Raw genomic sequence first — 22,120 nt, 5'->3', positions numbered from 1 at the left:
AAACACAACTTGAAAAAAGTTGAAATTACTGATTTTGTTGTGTTGGTACAGTAAAAATTCACACACTGTAAAAAACACAAATTGAAAAAAAGTTGAAAAGACTGATTTTGTTTTGTTGGTTCAGCAAAAATCCACACTGTAAAAATCTCGTACAACAAAAGAAAAATCTTAGTACTAATTTCCCCTGGCTTTTTCTTGTTTTTTTTCTGACGAGGAACACTGAGGGATGGATCTTTTTTTATGCTGTCTTATGTTTGAATGACTAAATGAATGATAGGTCGGACTATTTAAATGACTGTATTCTGATTATAGACTAACTATTACGCCATTGATGCTGTTAAAGCTACCTCAGGACATTGAAGATACTGACTCTCCAACAAGTGAGACTTGACCGAAAGTGTTCCAGCTGGCTTATATCATTGCGGAAGTTCTTAGGAACGTTCCGTGCATATGGCCCATTGGGAAAGTCATTCACTACAGCTGCCATTAGAAGCTCCGTTTGCAATACAAACAGTAAGTGTTCTGAGACAGGCGTGTAGCAAATCATAATGTAATAACTGCACATAATGTAATAAGTATTACATTATTATTGTAATACAATCTTCATAATGTAATAGCTTTCTCAATATGTAATAACATCTTGAGCTCATAATGTAATAATTTTTACATTATGAGAAAACTATTACATTATCAACTCACCAAAAACATGTCATTTTCATTACTGTAATGTTTTAAAACAAAAATATTAGTATTCCCTTACAGTACATTTGTAAAAATCTAAAGCAGTGAAATTTAAATATTCATGCAATTATTATTATTATATGTTTATTAAACATAAAGCATTAGTATTCCTTTAGAGTACATTTTAAAAATCTAAGTCTTAACCTGCCTACAAAATCCACCAGATTACTGACACTGCTACTATTATTATTACTCCTCCTCCTCTTCCTTCTACTACTGCTACTATTTCTACTTCTACTTTTAGAATACATATGGTATACTTTCTGTTAAATGACAGTGTTAATTTACAACAACAAAAAAGACCAGTATCAATATACCAGTGAGGTGTGTGTGTGTGTGTGTGTGTGTGTGTGTGTGTGTGTGTGTGTGTGTGTGTGTGTGTGTGTGTGTGTGTGTGTGTGTGTGTGTGTGTGTGTGTGTGTGTGTACGGGTATATGTGGTTTATGAGGACACAAATGTGTTTAATGTGTATTACAACATAAACATGGTTTATGAGGACACTTCCTTTGTAAACCAAATGGCTTAAAACAACAAACAAGTTTTGTGTGATGGGTAGGTTTAGGGGTCGGGTAGGGGATAGAAGATACGGTTTGTACAGCATAATTATTACACCTATGGAGAGCCCCCGTGAACTGCATATTCAAGAATGTGTGTGTGTGTGTGTGTGTTAGGCTGAATGCAGAAACAGAAAAGATCCTGTACAGAACCGATGGCATGTTGTGCATGCGCTGTCAACACAATGAACTAATCGCTCTCTGGGATAACTCATTGTTCCCGATTCATATTAAAGATCATGGAGCCACATTATATATGGGATTTAACCTCAATCAAAAGGTTAAAAAATCAAAGTTTATTAAGAATATAGAAGTATATTGAGATATCTTTAATTATTTTAGAGTTACAGGCACAAACAAATATTCAATTAAGTTGATGGAAAAAACAAGATACATTTCTACTATTTGTTCTTCAGAAAATGTGCGACCATTGAAAATGTTGAATAAAATAATTATTTTTGTTTGTTTTCTTTTGCGCACGAAAAGTATACTCGTCGCTTCATAAAATTAAGGTTGAACCACTGAACCACATGGACAAAACTCGAATCTCATCAAAAATATCTTAATTTGTGTTCCGAAGATGAACAAAGGTCTTACGGGTTTGGGACGACATGAGGGTGAGTAATTATTGACAGAATTTTAATATTTGGGTGAACTAACCCTTTAAGATATCTTTAATATAAGTCACAGGCATGCAAACTTTGGGCAAAAAACACAAGTGCTTTTTTCCATTTTTGAACTGTTACCGTTGGCATATAATGCAGCAAATGTGACTAAATTCAAAAGATTTAACTAATAGATCAACCAATCTCTGTGTAAAAATAAAATAAGGAAGCTGTTCTAAAGTCATTTTACCCCTGAAACTCAAAATCTCAGAAAATTGTCATTCGGACAGAATGACCAAATACATTATATTGAATTACTCTGTAAATATACATCCATCACATTTAATACTTGGGTTTTCTACTTAATTTATATTTGTCTTTCTTCAGAATTTAATTTTTTTAACAAAATTAAAAATTGAGCAGGGAAAGTTTCTGAAATGTGGTTGGTTTTGACAGAATGACCCAAATGTGTTTATGTCTGAGAACCTTTTATACACATACTTGACTGCAGATACTAAATGACATACAATCTGTGGTACAGTACAACTATTTTGAGTATCCCTTATTCTGTCAAATGTATTATATCATCTACAGTCAAATCTGTGGAATTGTAAATGTTCACTTCATATAGAAACACTGATTTATTCTGATGAGAATCTGTTTCAAAAGAGTGAGAATCAGGGCAATGTGCTCATGCACAACATTTGACACCTTCAGTCAATGCTTTTTCTTATGAGTCTGTAGAGTAGATAGTTGGGTGAAACTCTTTCCACAGTGTGAACATTCGTAAGGTTTCTCTCCAGTATGAATTCTCTCATGATCTGCCCAGGATGATAAATAAGCGAAACTCTTTCCACAGTGTGAGCACTCATAAGGCTTCTCTCCAGTATGAACTCTCTCGTGTATTTTCAGGTTTCCTGACAGAGCAAAACTTTTTCCACAGCAAGAGCACTTGTATGGTTTCTCTCCAGTATGAATTCTCTGGTGTTTTTTTAAGTCACTCGATGTAGTGAAGGTCTTCACACAGTGAGAGCAAACATGAGGTCTCACACCAGTATGAATACTTTCATGCTCTTTTAAATTTTGCAGTAGTGAAAAACTCTTTCCACAGAAAGAACAAAAGTGAGGCTTCACAGCAGCATGAACTTTAAGGTGTTGTTTCAAGTATGATGCCACAACAAATGTTTTATCACACTGATCACAGCTGAATGATCTCACTCCAGAGTGAGAGCGCAAATGATTGTTGAGAGCGGTTTTGTGCTTGAAATTCTTTCCACACTGAGTGCACATGAACCGTTTTTCTCCAGTGTGAATTATCATGTGCTGATTAAGGTGTCCTTTACGTATAAAACTCTTTCCACACTGAGAGCATGTATAAGGTCTTTCTCCAGTGTGAATTCTCATGTGTCTCTTAAGGTCTGATTTATGCGTGAAACTCTTTCCACACTCAGAGCAGGTGAAAGGTCCTTTGACTCCAGTTTTTCCAGCTGGTTTCTGTGTGAAATTCTTATCAGTCTGTGAAATGATGTTCCCTTCCTCATTTGTGAAATTATGTTTGTCTTCAGTAACTTCCATCGGATCTAAAATCAACATTAAATTCCCATGATTTAATTGAAGACGGACAAATTAGAAACAAAATCAGGGAGCCCAAATAGCAAAAAACTGTTTACTACAGTATACAGTACAGTAGAGTCTACTAGTATCAAGTTTTATTTTAGATGTATTGTTCTATGTCAGTTTTCATCTTAATGTTCCTCATCAGTCATTAAAGAGAATGAAGAAAAACACCAACCTATTTGTTCCTCTGTATCTTCATCTTTTATTCTGCAGGGTTCTTCCTCAAACTCCATGGTGTCAGTAGTTTCTCCTGAAGTAATTCCTCCTGCTTGCTGCTTCTCCTGTGGGAAGATGGGAATATTCCCCAGCATTTAAACTCTCATTTAGCAGATTATTATCACACTTACAATCACTCTTAATTATTCAGGTGCAAATGTTGGCTCAAATAGTTACACTCTAAAAAACACAACTTGAAAAATGTTGAAACGACTGACTTTGTTGTGTTGGTTCAGCAAAAATGCACACGTTGTAAAAAACACAAATTGAAAAAAGTTGAAAAGACTGATTTTGTTTTGTTGGTTCAGCAAAAATCCACACTGTAAAAATTTGGTACAACAAAGAAAAATCTTAGTACTAATTTCCCCTAGCTTTTTCTTGTTGACTCAACTTTTGTAAATAACAGTTATATGAACTGAAAATAAGTTGTCTGTGACACAAAATAATTTTTTTGTTGACTCAACTTGACATTATTTGTTTTCTGGAGAGATGCAACTGTAACAAATCTTTTGTAGTTGAGCCAATTCAACAATTTTTGTCTATTGGAAACATAAGTTCTTATTAAGAATTAACAGGTTCAGACGTAGAATTTTTTATTGAAAATGTTTGGTCACCATTTTGGTGATGAGCGTTTCCTTTAGTTGGGCAGTTTGACTCTTGGTGTTTTATGTGAGTTTGTGGTTTTTCTAACAGTGTTTACCAAAGCACTTAATTTGTTGCAAAGAAAGCCGTAACCAATGATCAGGTGGTCTAGAATAGATAACATTATAGCATTATAAAGTGGAGTAGTTTACTACTTTTATTCATGATCGAAAGTGATTATTTATGAATAATATATTGTATTTACCAACAAAAGTTTTATGCAGCAGATATGTCATTCTGAATTTCAATTCTGATTTTTAAATACGTTGTGGGAACTTTTTTTTAGACAAAAACACAGACATCAAGAATCAGCATTAATCTCAACAATGGTGACATGTTTCAAGCCACAATACATGCTGGGAGCCATCATTTTAATACTTTGTTGGCTCCCAGCATGCATTGCAGCATGAAGCATGTCACCATTGTTGGGATTCATATGCTGATTCTTGATGTCTGTGTGTGGCAAAATACTATTTTTTTTCTTCTTCCCGTAATGCATTTTAAATTCAGAATGTCTGATCTGCTGCAACAAAGTTTTGCTGGTAAAATAATGTTGTAAAATATTGGTCAGAATTAATATTGTTGATTTATTAGAGTTTGTGAGGCTGAAAACTTAATCATCTTGGTTTCTTTCTTAGCAACAAATTATGTGTTTTGCTAAACACTGTTGCAAAGGCCACATACTCACACAAAGAGGCTAAAGGCCAATTTATACTTCTGCGTCGAGTGCACGCAGAGGGTACGGCGTACCCTACGCATAGACGCGTTGGATACGGCGTACCCTACGCCGTACCCTGACGCGCACCTCTCCAAAAATGTAACAACGCGTCAAATCTACGCGGACCGCAAGCGCTGTGATTGGTCTGCCAGAACCCCTCCCTCAGGTCAATAAATAAATAAAAAATCTGCGATAGGAGTGTGTGTGTGTGTGTGTGTTCAGAAATGGGATGATAGTTCCTTACGTCTGCTATAACACAATATTTTGCAGTCCAGCGATTCTTTATGGTAGTAAATAAATACATAGATCCGCTGAGTATAGTTTATTTATTTTCGCATTTAAACCAAAGATGTTAATCAGTGATTGCATATCAAGAAAAGGGACACATTAGGGTACATTTCGTGAATGAAGTCTCCGTAACAGCAATCGATTGCTCGAGCCACCGCTACTGAAAACAGCGGCCACGAGCACTGCATGATTTCACAAACGCATTCCAGCGCCAGATCGCCTTATTTAACTTTACTAATCAACTAGAGATGCTTAATTTGTATTAGATACAACAACTCAAGCTGCAAGAAAAGCCGCTCTCTCACTGCTGCTGATAATCCGACATGAATGCACACATTCTACACAACAACAAAAAACTGCTTCTTCTTCGGCTGTTGTCTTGATTACACCAACATGCCCGAGGACACTGCCTACTAGCGTCTGCATGTGTAATTGCACATTGACGCAGACAACAGCGCAGAAGTATAAATGCTCACGACGGCGTCGGCTACGCGCGTAGCCTACGGCGTACACTCGACGCAGAAGTATAAATGGGCCTTAACTCCCCAACCAAAGGAAACACTCATCACCAAAATGGTAATGATTTTCAATAAAAAATTTAACTTCTGTTTCCAATGGACAACATTTCTTGAATTGGCTCAACTACAAAAGATTTGTTACAGAATAGTTGCATATCTCCAGAATACAAATAATGTCAAGTTGACTCAACTAAAAAAAAATATGTCACAGACAACTTATTTTCAGTTCGTATAACTGTTATTTACAAAAGTTGAGTCAACAACAAAAAAGCTAGGGGGAAATTGGTACTAAGATTTTTTGTTGTTGTACAACGTTACATTGTTTTTTACAGTGTAGTACTCAAGACCGATCTTAAGACCATTTTTTGAAGGTCTTGGTCTTGTCACGGTCTCAATCACATTTGTACTCGGTCTTGTCTCTGTCTCAGACTTAGTGGACTCAGGATTTAGTTTCAAAACCGGTCAAGACCACAACTGCTGGGATATTACTAAATTGCCGGTGCATTGTCTGATTTATGTATTAACATCATTGATGTGATTGGAGTAAAACGTACTGCTTCAGATGCAATAAATAACTTATTTCTACTTTGATTTATTTGTGCCAGTTTAGAAATGAGGGACTGTGTCAAAAATGTCAACAAAATTAATACAAATGCTCACAAAATTCAAGATATTGGTTCAAAAAAGTATTTGTATGAGATCTAGATTTTTATTTATAACGTAATATCACAAGAGAGCTGTTTTCACAAATTAGGCGTACATTGAAAAGACGTCCACTGAGGAGCCAGAATGAACGTTTTTATGACGTCTGTTTTTGACGTGTTCTGCACGTCCGATATAGATGTTCATGGAACTTCAAGGTTAAAAACTTGTTAAAATGTGCTCATTGTGGACATATTTTCCATTTGTAATTGCAAAGCAACTCGCAGACAGTGTGTGTTTTTCTAGAAATCATGAAAATAAAAGAAACTTTTAGCTCACACCTGTAGACACTTTAGACAACTTAGCATCTGTAGTTCACACATCTTTGGATCATGAGAGAATCGTGGGATTCAATCCAGGATCTTCTTGCTGTGAGGAGACAGTGTTTCCCACTAAGACACTGGTGCTGCCCTTTATCACAGACATAAGACACACTTTGACTATTCCTGTCAGACGTCTACAGAAGCTCTTACTGAGAATTAACAGAGGTTTAGATGTTGATATATATATGTTTCATTTGAAGTCACCATTGTGGTGGGAAGCGTTTGCTTTAGTTGGGCTCTTGGTCCCTGTACTTGTGTTAGCTTTTCTTTGACTGCTGTAACTGTGTGTGTTAAACACAATAGTTGTGGCTGAGAAATCAAAGATAAAATGACATCAGGTGTTGTCAGCTCCTTGTTGATAACTAAATCATCAGAATGCAAGGAGCTAATTTTGTGTTTTAAGTTTTGTGTTCTTGTTAAGCACAATAGTCATTTGTTTAAAGCCACTATAGCCTTGTGAATCTGCTGTATTGGCACCAACAGCATTAAAATGATCACTTATCCTGAATGATGATAAAACAGTATGTGCAAACGTTTTGAGCAAATATTTCACGTAGTCACACACAGACATCAAGATTTTGCATTTGATTCACAACAACGGTGACAATCAAAACAAAAAATGCTTCATGCTGCAATGCATGATGGGTAGCTTCATAGTACAAAACTCATGCTTGATTGTCACCGTTGTTGTGAATCATATGCTAAATCTTGATGTCTGTGTGTGACTATGTGAAATACTTGCTCAAAACGTGTACACATACTATTTTATCGTCCTTCAGGATAAGTGATAATTTTAAATGCTGTTGGTGCCAATACAGTTGATTAATGAGGTTATAGTGGATATAATGAATGACTATTTGCCAAACAAGCACACAAAACTAAAATGCAAAACAACATCAGATGCTCACTTTCCAAAAGTTTAGTCATCAACAAGGAGCTAACAACACCTGATGTCACTTTATCTTTGCTTTCTCAGCCACAACTACTGTGTTTCATACACACAGTTACAGCAGCCAAAGAAGAGCTCACACAAATACAGGGACCAAGAGCCCAACTAAAGCAAACGCTTCCCACCACAATGGTGACTTCAAATGAAATCAACATCTTAACCTCTGTTAATTCTCAGTAAGAGCTTCTGTAGACGTCTGACAGGAATAGTCAAAGTGTCTCTTATGTCTGTGATTAAGGGCAGCACCAGTGTCTCAGTGGGAAACACTGTCTCCTCACAGCAAGAAGATCCTGAATTGAATCCCATGATTCTCTCACGATCCAAAGATGTGTGAATTACAGATGCTAAGTTGTCTAAAGGTGTGAGCTAAGTTTCTTTTATTTTCATGATTTCTGGACAAACACACACTGTCTGTGAGTTGCTTTGCAATTACAAATGGAAAATATGTCCACAATGAGCAAATTTTAACTAGTTTTTAACCTTGAGGTTCCATGAACGTCTATATCGGACGTGCAAAACACGTCAAAAACAGACGTCATAAAAACTTTCATTCTGGCTCCCCAGTGGACGTCTTTTCAACGTACGCGTCTAGGGGCAAAGACATTGAAAAGACGTCTTTTGGACATAACTTTGCTTAAAATTTTGTTTTAGCGAATACTGGATTTCGATTATTTGACGTTAAATGCATTATATAAGTCACTTTGGAATAAATCACGGCATGTTTCATGATAAAAAAACTTGACTTTACAGTACGGAAAATCCGGTAGGATATAGCAAATTATTTCGCGGACCCCTTGCACTTTCCTGGACTTAAATCGCTGGTCTACACAGACGAAAGCCCTGTCTAGGCTCTGCCCCGCCCCGGTACGGGTTGTGTCGAGCCATTCGTAAGTCTGGTTGTTTAATGAGAAAAATATGAAATGTAGCTGCAATAAACACGTTAAGAATCCGCAGCTGTAGCAGCGGAGGACTTTTATTCTGCTGTGCGGAACTGAGGAAGAACCAATGACAGAATAGTTTGATCTTCGGCTGACCAATCAGCAGAAAGGGGCGTATAATTCCCGCCCACGTGTAGAAATCGAATATTCAAACTGTTTATTATAGGGATGCTCATTACGGTTAATTTTCCCGACCGACAACCGCCGCTCATTATCCGATTATTAACCGTTAACTGATAAGATTATAATATTGAATTGGCATTTAAATAAATTACAATTGAAGAGTGTCTGTGACCCGTTAAATAGACACTTTTTTTCCACAGGTTTATTTTACTGTGCAAACCACAGCATACAGAAGAGATCAACAACATCATCAGAGCCTGCACATTATCAAATGTTCACGCACCTGCAGCGGTTCTGACAACAGAGAAAAACAGAATAAAATATAAATAAAAAGCATAAAATTAATAGGCCTACACTAAATATTTTTCACTTAAATAATTAACAAATTAAGATGACAAAAAACACTGAATCCGTTTGAAGCTTTGAAGAACCGGAATAGTTTTTTTTTTTCCGTCAAACTATGTTTTTTTCATCATATAAAAATAGCAGGCCTACCTCAATCCACACCTTGACGGGTTTTTTTAAGTAGCATGTCTAAGTGGTGCAGGGGTGCGGGAAGTGGGGGTGCTGCAAAGGATTTCAAAGGATTGCAAATGCAATGCAAATTTTTTTTCATTTAATTCATTTTTAAAATTCAATTTATTTGTAATAAACATTTTAAGTGGCCCATTGAAAAGTATTATTTATATGTTGAATTATGTTTTTAAAACAGAGGTCATATTGCGACCGTTGCGGTGTGTGCGTAGATACAAATATTTCCTACAGTGGAGAGCGCCTTTCTGGAGATTCCGTTCATTTTTTAAGCTCATTCCGCTCAGCACCGCGCGCTCAACCCAGAACTCCCTTTGTGACATGCTGGATCAAATATAGGTCTATCTGAAATAAATAGTAAGGGCCGCCCCTGACTAAAGTTTTTTTTCTTTTCTAGTTGTTCATTTAAGCCGTTGTTTACATGGCCTCCATGTCATTGTCTGTTATAGGCTATTTGCTTATTATTTATTAAATCCGGGCAATTTGGTTGATAAAACATAGATTAAAATTAAGATGCAATTTATACAAAATGAAATTCAGTTTAAAGAAAGGCTTTCAACAAAACAAAACTTATTGAAGTGTTATTGAACTTATTGAAGACCCCCGTCTTCTGACATAATGCATCTTACGTGTCCTCTTCACTTTTCAACGTAAATTAAATTAAAAGATAACATAATATTTAAATTGAAACTAATTATGTGTTTTAATGGCTACAAGTATAGTAGGCTACAGTACTGAGAAATGTAATGTCGGAGCGGGATTTGAGCGCACGTCATTTTACCGGTGAGCGGTTCATGAGTGAAGTTCTGCATTGCTTTGCTCACATGCTCTGGTAAGGTAGGCAGGTTTTTTGTGTTAATTTTTATTTCCTGTCGCTGTGCAAGCTTGTTTATTGTATATGAATGCATGTGTAAACCTTTTATTTAAAGGTTTAATGTAGGCCACAGTCCATTGCATTACGATTGCAAGAACCAACGTTGTGAAAAATGTGATTTGCAAATGCAGTCCTGGTGTGTAGGCTACAAAAACAGTTGGGGGGGGTTTGACAAAACAGTTCAAAAGATATTTTGAGGGGAAAAAAATAAATGTATTAAATAACATTTGAAAAACCTGTATAAACTGAACACCAAATAACAATATTAACTATGCAAATTATTAACATAATACCTAAGTAAATTAAACTATATAGCCAAAGCTATAATACTTCTGTTTTCTTTGTAATAAAATACTGTTGAAAAACAAACAGAACTAAAGTCCATAGTGGAGATGATTCGAGCATTTTGAAAATTCTTCTTCAATCAATCTTACATTTACAAAGAAAAATGGTTAATGTTTTTTCGCTCTGAGGACGGAGGACGGGGTTTGCTATTTGCCAATCGGCCATAATATAGTGTGCGGATATGGTCATATAGCTGTCTGTGGCATGGGACGTCCATCCATCGGTGGTGATTGCGATGGATTCAGCAGTACTCAACCCTACCTCCACCTTAGCCTTTGTTTTCTCCAGAAGTTTTGGTAGCACATTTTGAGAGAAATGCGCCCTGCTCAGTAATGCATAACGGGGCTCGAGCACACTAAGTAAATACTTGAATCCCTCGTTTTCAACAACCGAAAAAGGGTGCATATCCAGTGACATAAAAATTCCAATTGCATCTGTGTGCTCGATCTGAATTGGCTGGAAACTTTGCTTGGAATAAACTAGGCAGTGTAGGCTGCTGCTGTTGGGTTGTTTTCTGTGCACGAGCTAAACTGATGTCGGGATGGTGCCTTAAGATATGCATCTGCATGTTGGTTGTGTTGCCGGCCGGTTGGGGAAGCTTCTTGAAACACTTATGACAAATTGTGTGGGTCTTGTCAACTACACGATTGCCATCCTTGTTCTCCACCGGGTAGCCGAAATGTTGCCATACTGCTGACTTAAAAGTATTAGGAGGGTCCGCGATCTCTGGGTTGGTTGCCATGTTTCCTCGCGTTCTTCAACTAGCTTGCGTGACGCGTCACATGATTGGAAAGCTTAAGGTATCACACGTAATTGGAGGACGCTTACAGATAAAATTAAAGAATTTATTCTCAACCAGTTTTGTGGTGTAGGTCTGCGTATTTTATAATGTTAACTTCTGTTTGGAACAGGACAGGAAGGATAATTCTGGGAGTTGGAAGGGATGTGTCGCGATTCTGCCTTCTCACATCGCGATACAGGTTCGTGGACCTGCGTATTGCGATTTCGATTTCATATCGCATATCGTTACAGCCCTAATATTAAACATTAATAGCCACACAAATGTGGTCCAAGCAACGCCTACATTATCTTCACTGCATGTATATTTAAATATCCTTAAAAAATAAAGTTATGAAACTTCTCTTTGCCCTCAGTCAAAATGATTTGGCAGACAACAAATTATAGATTCATGACACCAAAGATTGCCCATTAGATATACACAAGACAAACCACTACAGGTCATCAGAGCCAGCGGCAGACGGCAGAAGGACTGGCCGAGGAAAGGTTGCTCTCGCCGGGGTTAATGAGCGCTGAGTGCCCGGTGATCGCCTGGATCTCACAACTCCAAAAACACAAGATAATTTTTTTTATATAGGCGCTCTCTTTATAAATAAACCAGAGATTTGAACTTTAAACAACTACATTCTCACCTGAAAAAGTCTTAAAACTAAATTTTGTGACATAATAGTAGTATTTTCAAATTATGCAGGGTCTCTCATCACGTCACTTTACCACGTGACAGCAGCAAGCAGGTTCCTGATTGCTTAACCTGGCGCGAATTGACACCAAAGTTCAGATTTTTCAACTCGGGCGTCAGACGCAAATTCGCTTCAAACGCGCGAACGCACAAAAACCACCACTCGCGCATAACGCGCAAGACGCTCAATTTGCGTCATCCACGCGAAACGTGTCTATCGAGGCGCAGGACCTCCAGACGCGTATCAACGCGCCTTTCCATTGACTTAACATTGAAATCACTCACTCCTGACACTCTATTCGCGTTTGGTGTGAACGCAGCATAACATTCATTGCTGGGGGAAAACATTTCCTGTTAAAGGGGTCATATGATGCCCTTTTTGTACAAGTTAATATGATTCTTTTGTGTCTAAATGAAAAGTTTGTAATATACTCAGTAGTATTGTAAGAAAACACTCATTTTACCTGGTCAAAAACAGCTCTGTTTTCAGCAAGCCATTTCAGTGCATGTGACTTTAAATGATAATGAGCTTTGCTCACCCCGCCCCTCTGTTCTGTGGGGCGTTTTGACACAACAGACGTGGAGTGTTGCCTTGACAACAGTTGAGGGTATATATTAGAGAAATGGCAACGGGAGTCTCTGAGGACACAATTTGAACTGGAGTCAGACTCGTATCAAGATGACGGCCCCAACGAAGTTCGACAATTAAGGTTTTTGATGTTTATAACCTTTCTGAATGGTTGGTTAACGTAATGTCACTTTGATCTATCTTTGTATGTAACGTTACTGGCAGGGTAGCGTAGTGAGATACGAATGCTATGTGTTTACTGGTGTATACGTTAGCTCATTGTTACCATGTTAACATTATCACCAGCGTACACAGTTTGTAATAACCATAATGCGTTGTTCATTATAAACGTGGGATTATGAATTATATTGAGAACGTCATCATACATAGAAAGCATGCAGTAATGTAACTTACCCTGTAAACTTTAGCCGCATTCATCGTGAAGCGTGCAAGCGATTTGCAAAGATTAATATAAAGGTTAATAAAACATTACGCTAATTTCTTCTGGAGGTGCAGCAGGAACATAAATAGTTGGTAGCGATCCTTTTTTCAGGAGCAGCTTCTTAGCAAAACCTGCTTGTCATGGCACATTCATTTATTATATCTTGGCACCATCTTGTGGCAGTTTGGTGTAACAGCAAAAGGACATTGAGCTGTTTTCTTAGTGGTTGGTTTAGGTCATGTGGCTCTTAGGTTAGAGGTTAACTAGGAAATAACCGCAGTGTTCCAGATTCTTTCCATGCGGTTGGACAAGAGATCGCTTCTCTCTGTTTATTTTACGTTTTGTGCCTTGGAAAGGCTTTGCCTGTAAGTTATTACCTTTTTTCAATATTTGTACAATGTATGTGCATTATATATATATATATATATATATATATATATATATATATATATATATATATATATATATATATATATATATATATATATATATATATATATATATATATTTGTAATTCATAAGTTTGAGTTTAAAAACGAACTATTCTACAGTGATGCTAATTTGTTAACAGCAATAACACAGTATGCAGAGCTGTATGTAGCCTTTGATATACGTGTTAAGAGAATATTGTAAACAATGGAAATTAATTTGTGTTTATTTTAAGAACATTTTGTAATAAGACATCTGTGGTCTTTTCATGTTTCAGTTTTACAAAAAAAAGAGAAAGAAGAGGAAAGAACATTACAGTAAAAATCTCAACTTTACTTCTGCGTCTGCCCCTTTTTTTGACTCCTGTTATCTATCTGTCAGTGTTGCGTAGATGGAACACGCATCTAGGGCAGAATAGTAAAAAGGCAACTGCACGGCGGGCACTTCAGTTCAAGGAAAGCAAGCTCAAACTCCATTCCTCTTTCATCATCACACTGTGCGCTACTAATCTGCATTAGCAATTCATGATGGCGGAGGCTGAGGAAACTACAGAGCGAAGCCAAGCATTAGAAACCAGATCTATAGCCTCTGCTTCAACTAACAGATCGAGAAGCTCCACGGCTAGCATTGCTGCGGCAAAAGCTCACGCTAAGTTGGAAGCTGCACGGGCCAAGACTGAATTCCTTAAAAAAGAATCTGAAATCCTTATTGAAAAGGCTCAACTGAAAGTGACAGAGGCTCGCATGGAGGCGTCGCTATCAGTTCTAAAGCATGAGAGTGAAGTGCCTCAGAACCTCAGAAGTCAGGGCAAACACCTTGCCATAAATCCCAAGTGCCACCATTCACGTCATGTGACGCCATATAAGACAACACCACAGCCATCGTTTAACAATGACACGAATGTGAGTGAGATTGCCAGGTACTTGGCTCGCAGAGAGCTTGTTAATTCAGGTCTCTTCAAATTTGATGATCGTCCTGAGAATTATTGGGCGTGGAAGTCATCATTTGTCAACGCTATTGAAGGTTTGCACCTGTCAGCGGTGGAGCAGTTAGACCTTCTATCAAAATGATTAGGAGAACAATCTTCACATCATGTGCGAAGGATCAGAGCTGCGCATACAGGTAATCCTGACACAGGCTTAAGAAAGGCTTGGGAGCATTTGGAAGATTGCTATGGCTCTCCAGAGATTATTGAGAAATCTCTCTTTGATAGGATCGATAGCTTTCCAAAGATCAGCGGCAAAGATGTGAAAAAGCTTCGGGAACTCTGAGATCTTCTTCAGGAAGTGGAATCAGCGAAACATGAAGGCTATCTACCCGGACTTACTTATCTTGACACCGCACGAGGTGTGGCCCCCATCGTAGATAAGCTACCATACAGTCTTCAGGAGAAGTGGATGGCTCAAGGTTCTCAGTATAAAACTTCACATCAAGTTGCTTTTCCTCCATTCTCGTTCTTCTGTGATTTCATCTGCAAAGAGGCTCAAACACGCAACAATCCAAGTTTTGCTCTGTCTTCAAGAATCCAAAGTGTTTTGAAACCGGAGCAGCCATTCAAGAGACAAGTGAAAAGCCCAGTCTACGCTCACAAGACAGAAGTGTCATCAGGTGCTATGAGTCAGATACGCAGCTCAAACTGTGAGTTGGATGATGTGGATAAAACCTGCCCGATTCATAAGAAGCCCCATCCTCTCAAACGCTGCAGAGGCTTTAGGAGCAAACCTTTAGATGAGCGCCAAGACATTCCTAAAGGAGAAAGGGGTTTGCTACAGGTGCTGTGCTACTACCACTCATCTGGCCAGGGACTGTAAAGCAGCTATTAAATGTAAGGAATGTGGCAGTGATGCTCATGTCGCAGCACTTCACCCAGGACCGCCACTTTCTACCTTATACGAGTATGGCGGGGAGGGAGAGATAGACACACCGCAACCTGTCACCTCCAAGTGTACCGAAGTCTGTGGTTATGGGAAAGGTTCACGGTCTTGTTCGAAGATTTGCCTGGCTAAGGTTTACCCAGAAGGCCACCCAGAGGAAGCAATCAAGCTTTATGTGATCCTGGATGATCAGAGCAATAGATCACTTGCTAGAACCAAGTTTTTTGACTTGCTGCGTATCAAAGGAGAGAGCTCAACATACACCCTACGTACCTGTGCAGGTGTGACAAAGACAGCAGGCAGAAGAGCCACAGGTTTCACTATAGAGTCTTTGGATGGAGAGATGAAGGTGAAATTGCCAACTTTGATCGAATGCAACAACATGCCAGATGACAGGGCCAAGATACCGACTCCTGATGCTGCACACTGGCACACTCACCTGAAGCACATCATTCATAGCATTCCTCTTTTGGATCCAGAAGACCAAATCCTACTTCTTTTGGGTCGTGACATCCTTCAGGTTCATAAAGTACGGGAGCAACGTAATGGGCCTAATAATGCACCCTATGCACAAAGACTAGACCTAGGATGGGTCGTAGTAGGAGATGTTTGCTTAGGAGCTGTACACAGGTCTGCAGAACTAAGTACTTACCGCACCCATGTACTTGATAATGGACGTCCTTCTCTACTTCCTCCATGTCCCAACAAATTCAGCGTCAAGGAGAAGTTTGATGCCAAGCCTCTGCCTGAGATCTCTCTAGCGTGTGACACCTTCATCTCTGATGACTACGCTATAGGGGATACCATCTTTGAGAGATCAAAGGATGACAACAAAGTAGGTTTGTCCATTGAAGACAGGCGCTTTCTGGACACCATGCACAAAGAGATGTTCATGGACGAGAGCAATAGTTGGGTTGCACCACTCCCATTCAGAACACCTCGCCAGCGACTTCCTAATAATAGAGCGCAGGTACTGACACGCCTAAACTCCCTTTTGCGCACACTGGAAAAGAAGCCTCTGATGAAGTCTCATTTTGTTACCTTCATGCAGAACATCTTTGATCGTGACCATGCCGAAGCAGCCCCTCCTCTTCGAGAAGGCCAGGAATGTTGGTATTTACCTATGTTTGGGGTGTACCATCCGCAGAAGCCCGGTCAGATCAGAGTTATCTTCGACTCCAGCGCACAAACACAGGGCATCTCCTTGAACGATGTTTTTCTCTCTGGTCCAGATTTAAATAACAGCCTCTTGGGAGTCTTACAACGTTTCAGAAGGGAGCTGGTAGCTGTAACTGCAGACATCGAGCAGATGTTTCACAGCTTCATCGTGAAAGAGGAAGATAGAGACTTCCTTTGATTCCTTTGGTTCAAGGACAATAACACCAGGGAAAAGATCATCGAATACCGCAAGAGGGTGCATGTGTCCGGAAATAGTCCATCTCCTGCTGTAGCCATTTATGGTCTCCAACGCGCAGCGGCTTATGGAATGGAGGAGTATGGTTCAGACGCCAAACACTTTGTAGAGAGAGAATTCTACGTCGATGACGGTCTTTTGTCAACACCCACAGCTGCAGAAGCAATCAACCTGTTGACACGAACAAACGAAATGCTAGCTACTTCAAATTTGAGACTGCACAAGGTCGCTTCTAATAGCAAGGAAGTAATGGACGCATTCCCGACCGAAGATCATGCGAAGGGTTTCAAAGATCTGAACTTGGAAGTCGACCCTACGCCCATCCAACGTAGTCTCGGACTTAGCTGGGACGTGAAGAGGGACACATTCACTTTTCGTCTAACAGACATTAGGAAGCCCTTTACTCGCAGAGGGATACTTGCTACTGTCAACAGTCTCTTCGACCCTCTTGGGTTCGTTGCCCCTATCATCATTGAAGGGAAATTCCTGTTACGGGAACTCTCAGGTGAGGCTCTTGACTGGGACTCTCCTCTCGCTGAAGTTAAGGAAGAAGTATGGAATGCGTGGAGGTTATCTCTGCAAGATCTTAAACAGCTTGAGATTTCCAGACCATATGTTCATACTACTCTCTCTACGGCTCTGAGAAAGGAACTCCACATTTTCTCAGATGCTTCTGTCAGAGCGATTGCAGCAGTGGCATATCTTCGTGTCATCAACAGTGAAGGAGCATGTCATACCGGGTTCGTCCTTGGGAAGACGAAGTTGGCTCCGCAAGCTGCTCATACCATTCCCAGGCTGGAACTAGGAGCTGCGGTTCTAGCTGCAGAGTTAGCAGAGACGATAATGAATGAGCTGGACTTTACTCTAGATGCTGTGGAATTTTACACAGATAGAGTTATCCTGGGATACATTTTTAACCAGACAAGGCGTTTCTACGTATACGTAGCCAACAGAGTGCATCGTATCCGCAAAGTGTCAACCCCAACACAATGGCACTATGTCTCTACAAAGCATAACCCTGCAGACCACGGCGCCCGCTCCGTTCCAGCAGCCCTGTTGAGCACCACCACCTGGCTTACAGGACCTGCCTTCCTGTCGCAAGTGGATCAGAATCCATCTGTGGAGGAAAAGGAATTCGACCTCATTGGGCCAGAGTTGGACACAGAGGTTCATCCTCTTGCTACTACTCTATCCACCGACGATTCTTATCTTGAATGTCAAAGATTCGAGTGATTCTCTTCTTGGAGGTCATTAATCAGAGCCATAGCTTCTCTCATACATGTCGCTCAGACTTACAAGTCGTCTGATGACAGAGAAAGATCCTGTAGATCGTGGCACTATTGTGCTAAGCCTCGTACAGCGAAAGAGTTGTCGCAAGCAGAGGAAGTTGTAATCAGAAGCGTTCAGAGGGAAGCCTACCAATAAGAGCTTACCTGCATTGCTGAAAGTAACGACATCCCTAGGCACAGCGCTCTGAAAAAACTGAATCCTTACGTAGATAGTAGAGGACTTCTCAGGATAGGAGGTCGGCTTAAGAATGCAACTCTGGATCTCGAAGCGAAGTTTCCTTTGATCGTCCCAGGACGCATTCATGCTGCAAAACTGCTTGTGAAGCATTACCATGAACGAGTCAAGCATCAGGGACGTGTGTTTACTGAATCTTCTATTCGCAATGCAGGGTACTGGATTATTGGTGTTGGGAAGCTTATAAACAGCACTCTACACAGGTGCATCATGTGCAACAAGCTTCGTGGAAAGCTAACTGAGCAGAAGATGGCAGACTTGCCCATCGATCGCTTAAGCATGGAACCCCCCTTCACGTATGTTGGTCTGGATGTTTTTGGACCTTGGACATTCGTCGCAAGGCGTACACGAGGAGGACAAGCTCAAATAAGAGATGGGCTGTTCTTTTCACCTGTATGAGCACTCGTGCCATACACGTCGAGCTGATTGACTGCATGGATTCATCTACCTTCATAAATGCCTTGAGAAGGTTTTTTTTCTCTGCGAGGACCTGCTAAACAAATTCGTTCTGACTGTGGGACTAATTTTGTAGGAGCCTGTAAGGAGCTGGAAATTGTGTTAACAGATTCTCAAAAGCCTAGTGTGAAGAGGTTCCTGAGTGGTGAAGGTTGTTCCTGGGTCTTCAATCCACCTCACGCATCCCACATGGGAGGAGCCTGGGAGCGGATGATGGGGGTCTCCAGGCGCATACTGGATTCCATGCTCCAACAGATCAGTCCTTCTTGCTTGACACATGAAGTGTTATCTACTCTGATGGCAGAGGTTACAGGAATTGTCAATTCAAGACCTCTTGTTCCTATATCAACAGACCCAGACTCACCTTTCTTGTTGACGCCAGCCATGCTTCTAACTCAAAAGAGTCATGCACTCGTCTCACCTCCAGGCGATTTCAAGGAGACCGACCTCCACAGACAGCAATGGAGAAGGGTGCAGCATCTTGCCAATGCTTTCTGGAGTAGATGGAGGCGAGAATACCTCGCAACACTTCAAAGTCGAAGTAAACGGCAAAAGGAACGACAAAATCTAAGATGTGGTCCTTCTCAAGGATGCTCAAGCCAAGTGCAACGAATGGCCTATGGCTCTTGTGACTAAGATTTTCGCCAGCAGCGATGGAAAAGTGAGAACAGTTGAACTAAGAGTTGCAAGGAATGGGACAATCAAGACATTCCTCAGACCTATAACGGAACCGGTCCTTCTCATGCAAACAGAGGACTGATACTTTGTGGGGTCTACTTGTGTAATCATTCCTTTATCTCAATTGGTTATAGTGGTATCCAAACAATACCAGGCGGGGAGTGTCATGGCACATTCATTTATTATATCTTGGCACCATCTTGTGGCGGTTTGGTGTAACAGCAAAAGGACATTGAGCTGTTTTCTTAGTGGTTGGTTTAGGTCATGTGGCTCTTAGGTTAGAGGTTAACTAGGAAATAAACGCAGTGTTCCAGATTCTTTCCATGCGGTTGGACAAGAGATCGCTTCTCTCTGTTTATTTACGTTTTGTGCCTTGGAAAAGCTTTGCCTGTAAGTTATTACCTTTTTTCAGTATTTGTACAATGTATGTGCATATATATATATATATATATATATATATATATATATATATATATATATATATATATATATATATATATATATATATATATATATATATATATATATATATATATATATATATATATATTGTAATAAGTTTGAGTTTAAAAACGAACTATTCTACAGTGATGCTAATTTGTTAACAGCAATAACAGTATGCAGAGCTGTATGTAGCCTTTGATATACGTGTTAAGAGAATATTGTAAACAATGGAAATTCATTTGTGTTTATTTTAAGAACATTTTGTAATAAGACATCTGTGGTCTTTTCATGTTTCAGTTTTACAAAAAAAAAAGAGAAAGAAGAGGAAAGAACATTACAGTAAAAATCTCAACTTTACTTCTGCGTCTGCCCCTTTTTCTGACTCCTGTTAGCTATCTGTCAGTGTTGCGTAGATGGAACACGCATCTAGGGCAGAATACTGCTTTATACTGACCCTCGTTTATAAAGCAGTCTGGTGAGAAATGATTTGCGCAAACATGAAAGCATTGACGTTGATCGGGAGGAGCATTCCCTTCGAAAACAAAACTCAGCCACTGCGTCTTCAGCGGTTCGGATTTAGGAACATCAAAATGACTGCTGTGTTCGTTATTACACCCAAGAACAGAACACCACAATCGCTTAGACGCCATTCTGCTCTAGCGTATCAACAATGGCGGACTGATGACAGCTCGCTCAGGGCGGGTCTGTGTTGAAACGCTGCTGTCAATTAACAATCGTGGGAGGGGCGTCCAACCGTGTGATGTCACACGGTCAGACGGCTCGATTTGAGACAGGGGAAAACATAATGAGATTTTTTTTTTAAAAACACTGGATGGATTTTTATCATTATAGGATGGTTGTGTACAGGCACTGCCAACACACATTTCCATACAATCAACTTGTAAAAGTGCATGTACCATTATATGACCCCTTTCATGTAATCTGTACAAGTAGTTCAAACTAATATCATTTATAGAATTTGTAATGCAATCATATCTGACATACACTATAAAAGCTTCATTGTTAAACACTTCACTTAAAATATGTATATGAATTTCTTCTAATTTTTATTGAATTTAAATTCTGCTTCCTTTAATTCACATTCAAATTGTAATTCTAGATCCTGTTTTTGACATCAATTCAAATTCAAGAATTGAATTGGAATTCAGGAGTCATTCTCAATTCAATTCTGAATTGTGCACAAGCCTGGCTCTCTGTGCAAGCAGGTTGTCACGTTGGTTATGTTGACGGAAGTTAGCCTATTTTCAGGGGCTGCGTAATATCATTGCGCCTGCTGCAACCATGGTACGGCAGCAAAGTTCCTTAATTATTACGCAGTAATGAGAGTATAGTTCCTAGCCATATCGGTCTAGAAAATAGCAACTTTTCATTTTCCGCCGGTCTTAGTACACGATGTAACTACATTACAACATGTAAATAGGAAAATGTTGACGTTATTTTGTCACTTATTGAGCAGTAGGTTAGATGGAGCCGTTTACCTCCAGTCTTTGTACTAAGCTAGGCTCATACAGAGTCATGGCATGCCCGGAGATGAGAATGGTATGTATGGACTTTTTTAACTCTGGGGGATATGGTGAGTAAGCTAAAGTCCCAAAAAGTCAGCGTGTTCCTTTAAGTAAAAATCATGTTCTATTTTGTACATTTCCTACCATAAATATATCAAACATGTATGATTTTCTCAATATTTCATTTTTTTGCACCCTCAGATTCCAGATTTTCAAATAGTTGTATCTCGGCCACATATTGTCTTATCTTAACAAACCATACATCAATTGAAAGCTTATTGATACAGCTTTGATGTATAATCTCAATTTTTAAAAAAAGACCCTTATGACTGGTTTTGTGGACCAGGCTCACATTTGTAGCCTTGTTGTAAACAAACATTTAATTAAACTTGACAATTCATGCTGCTGATGGGTATTTGTAACGTCTGTGTGAAAGTGTGGCACATGGTGTTACAGTTTTTTACAATCGCTATGACAATTTTTTCAATACTTTAAACAAATTTCCTAAACTCTTAACGCACCAATACATCACGCAATTGCCAAAACGATAAATTTCATGCTCAAAATCACACATTGTAAACTAAACTCCAAAACTAATTTTCAA

The 22,120-nt window shown here is 39.3% G+C and overlaps 1 protein-coding gene across 4 annotated transcripts in view; it reads right to left on the bottom strand.

The window, feature by feature from the left end:
* Positions 1–1,571: 1,571 nt before the first annotated feature.
* The window catches only part of LOC307137928 (uncharacterized protein), a 39,765-nt gene continuing 19,216 nt past the window's right edge, over positions 1,572–22,120 (bottom strand). For all 4 annotated transcript variants that reach the window (XM_079835959.1, XM_079835961.1, XM_079835960.1 and 1 more), the window contains 2 exons: positions 3,693–3,798; positions 1,572–3,480 (listed from right to left, as the gene is read on the bottom strand). In XM_079835959.1, coding sequence (XP_079692085.1) covers positions 2,618–3,480; positions 3,693–3,798 — 969 coding nt within the window. In that variant the 3' untranslated portion in view covers positions 1,572–2,617. The remainder of the gene's footprint in view (positions 3,481–3,692; positions 3,799–22,120) is intronic.

This window comes from Gobio gobio (genome assembly GCF_949357685.1).
Source record: "Gobio gobio genome assembly, chromosome: 14".
Classification (NCBI taxonomy): Eukaryota; Metazoa; Chordata; class Actinopteri; order Cypriniformes; family Gobionidae; genus Gobio; species Gobio gobio.
This window is presented reverse-complemented; position numbering and strand designations above follow the sequence as displayed.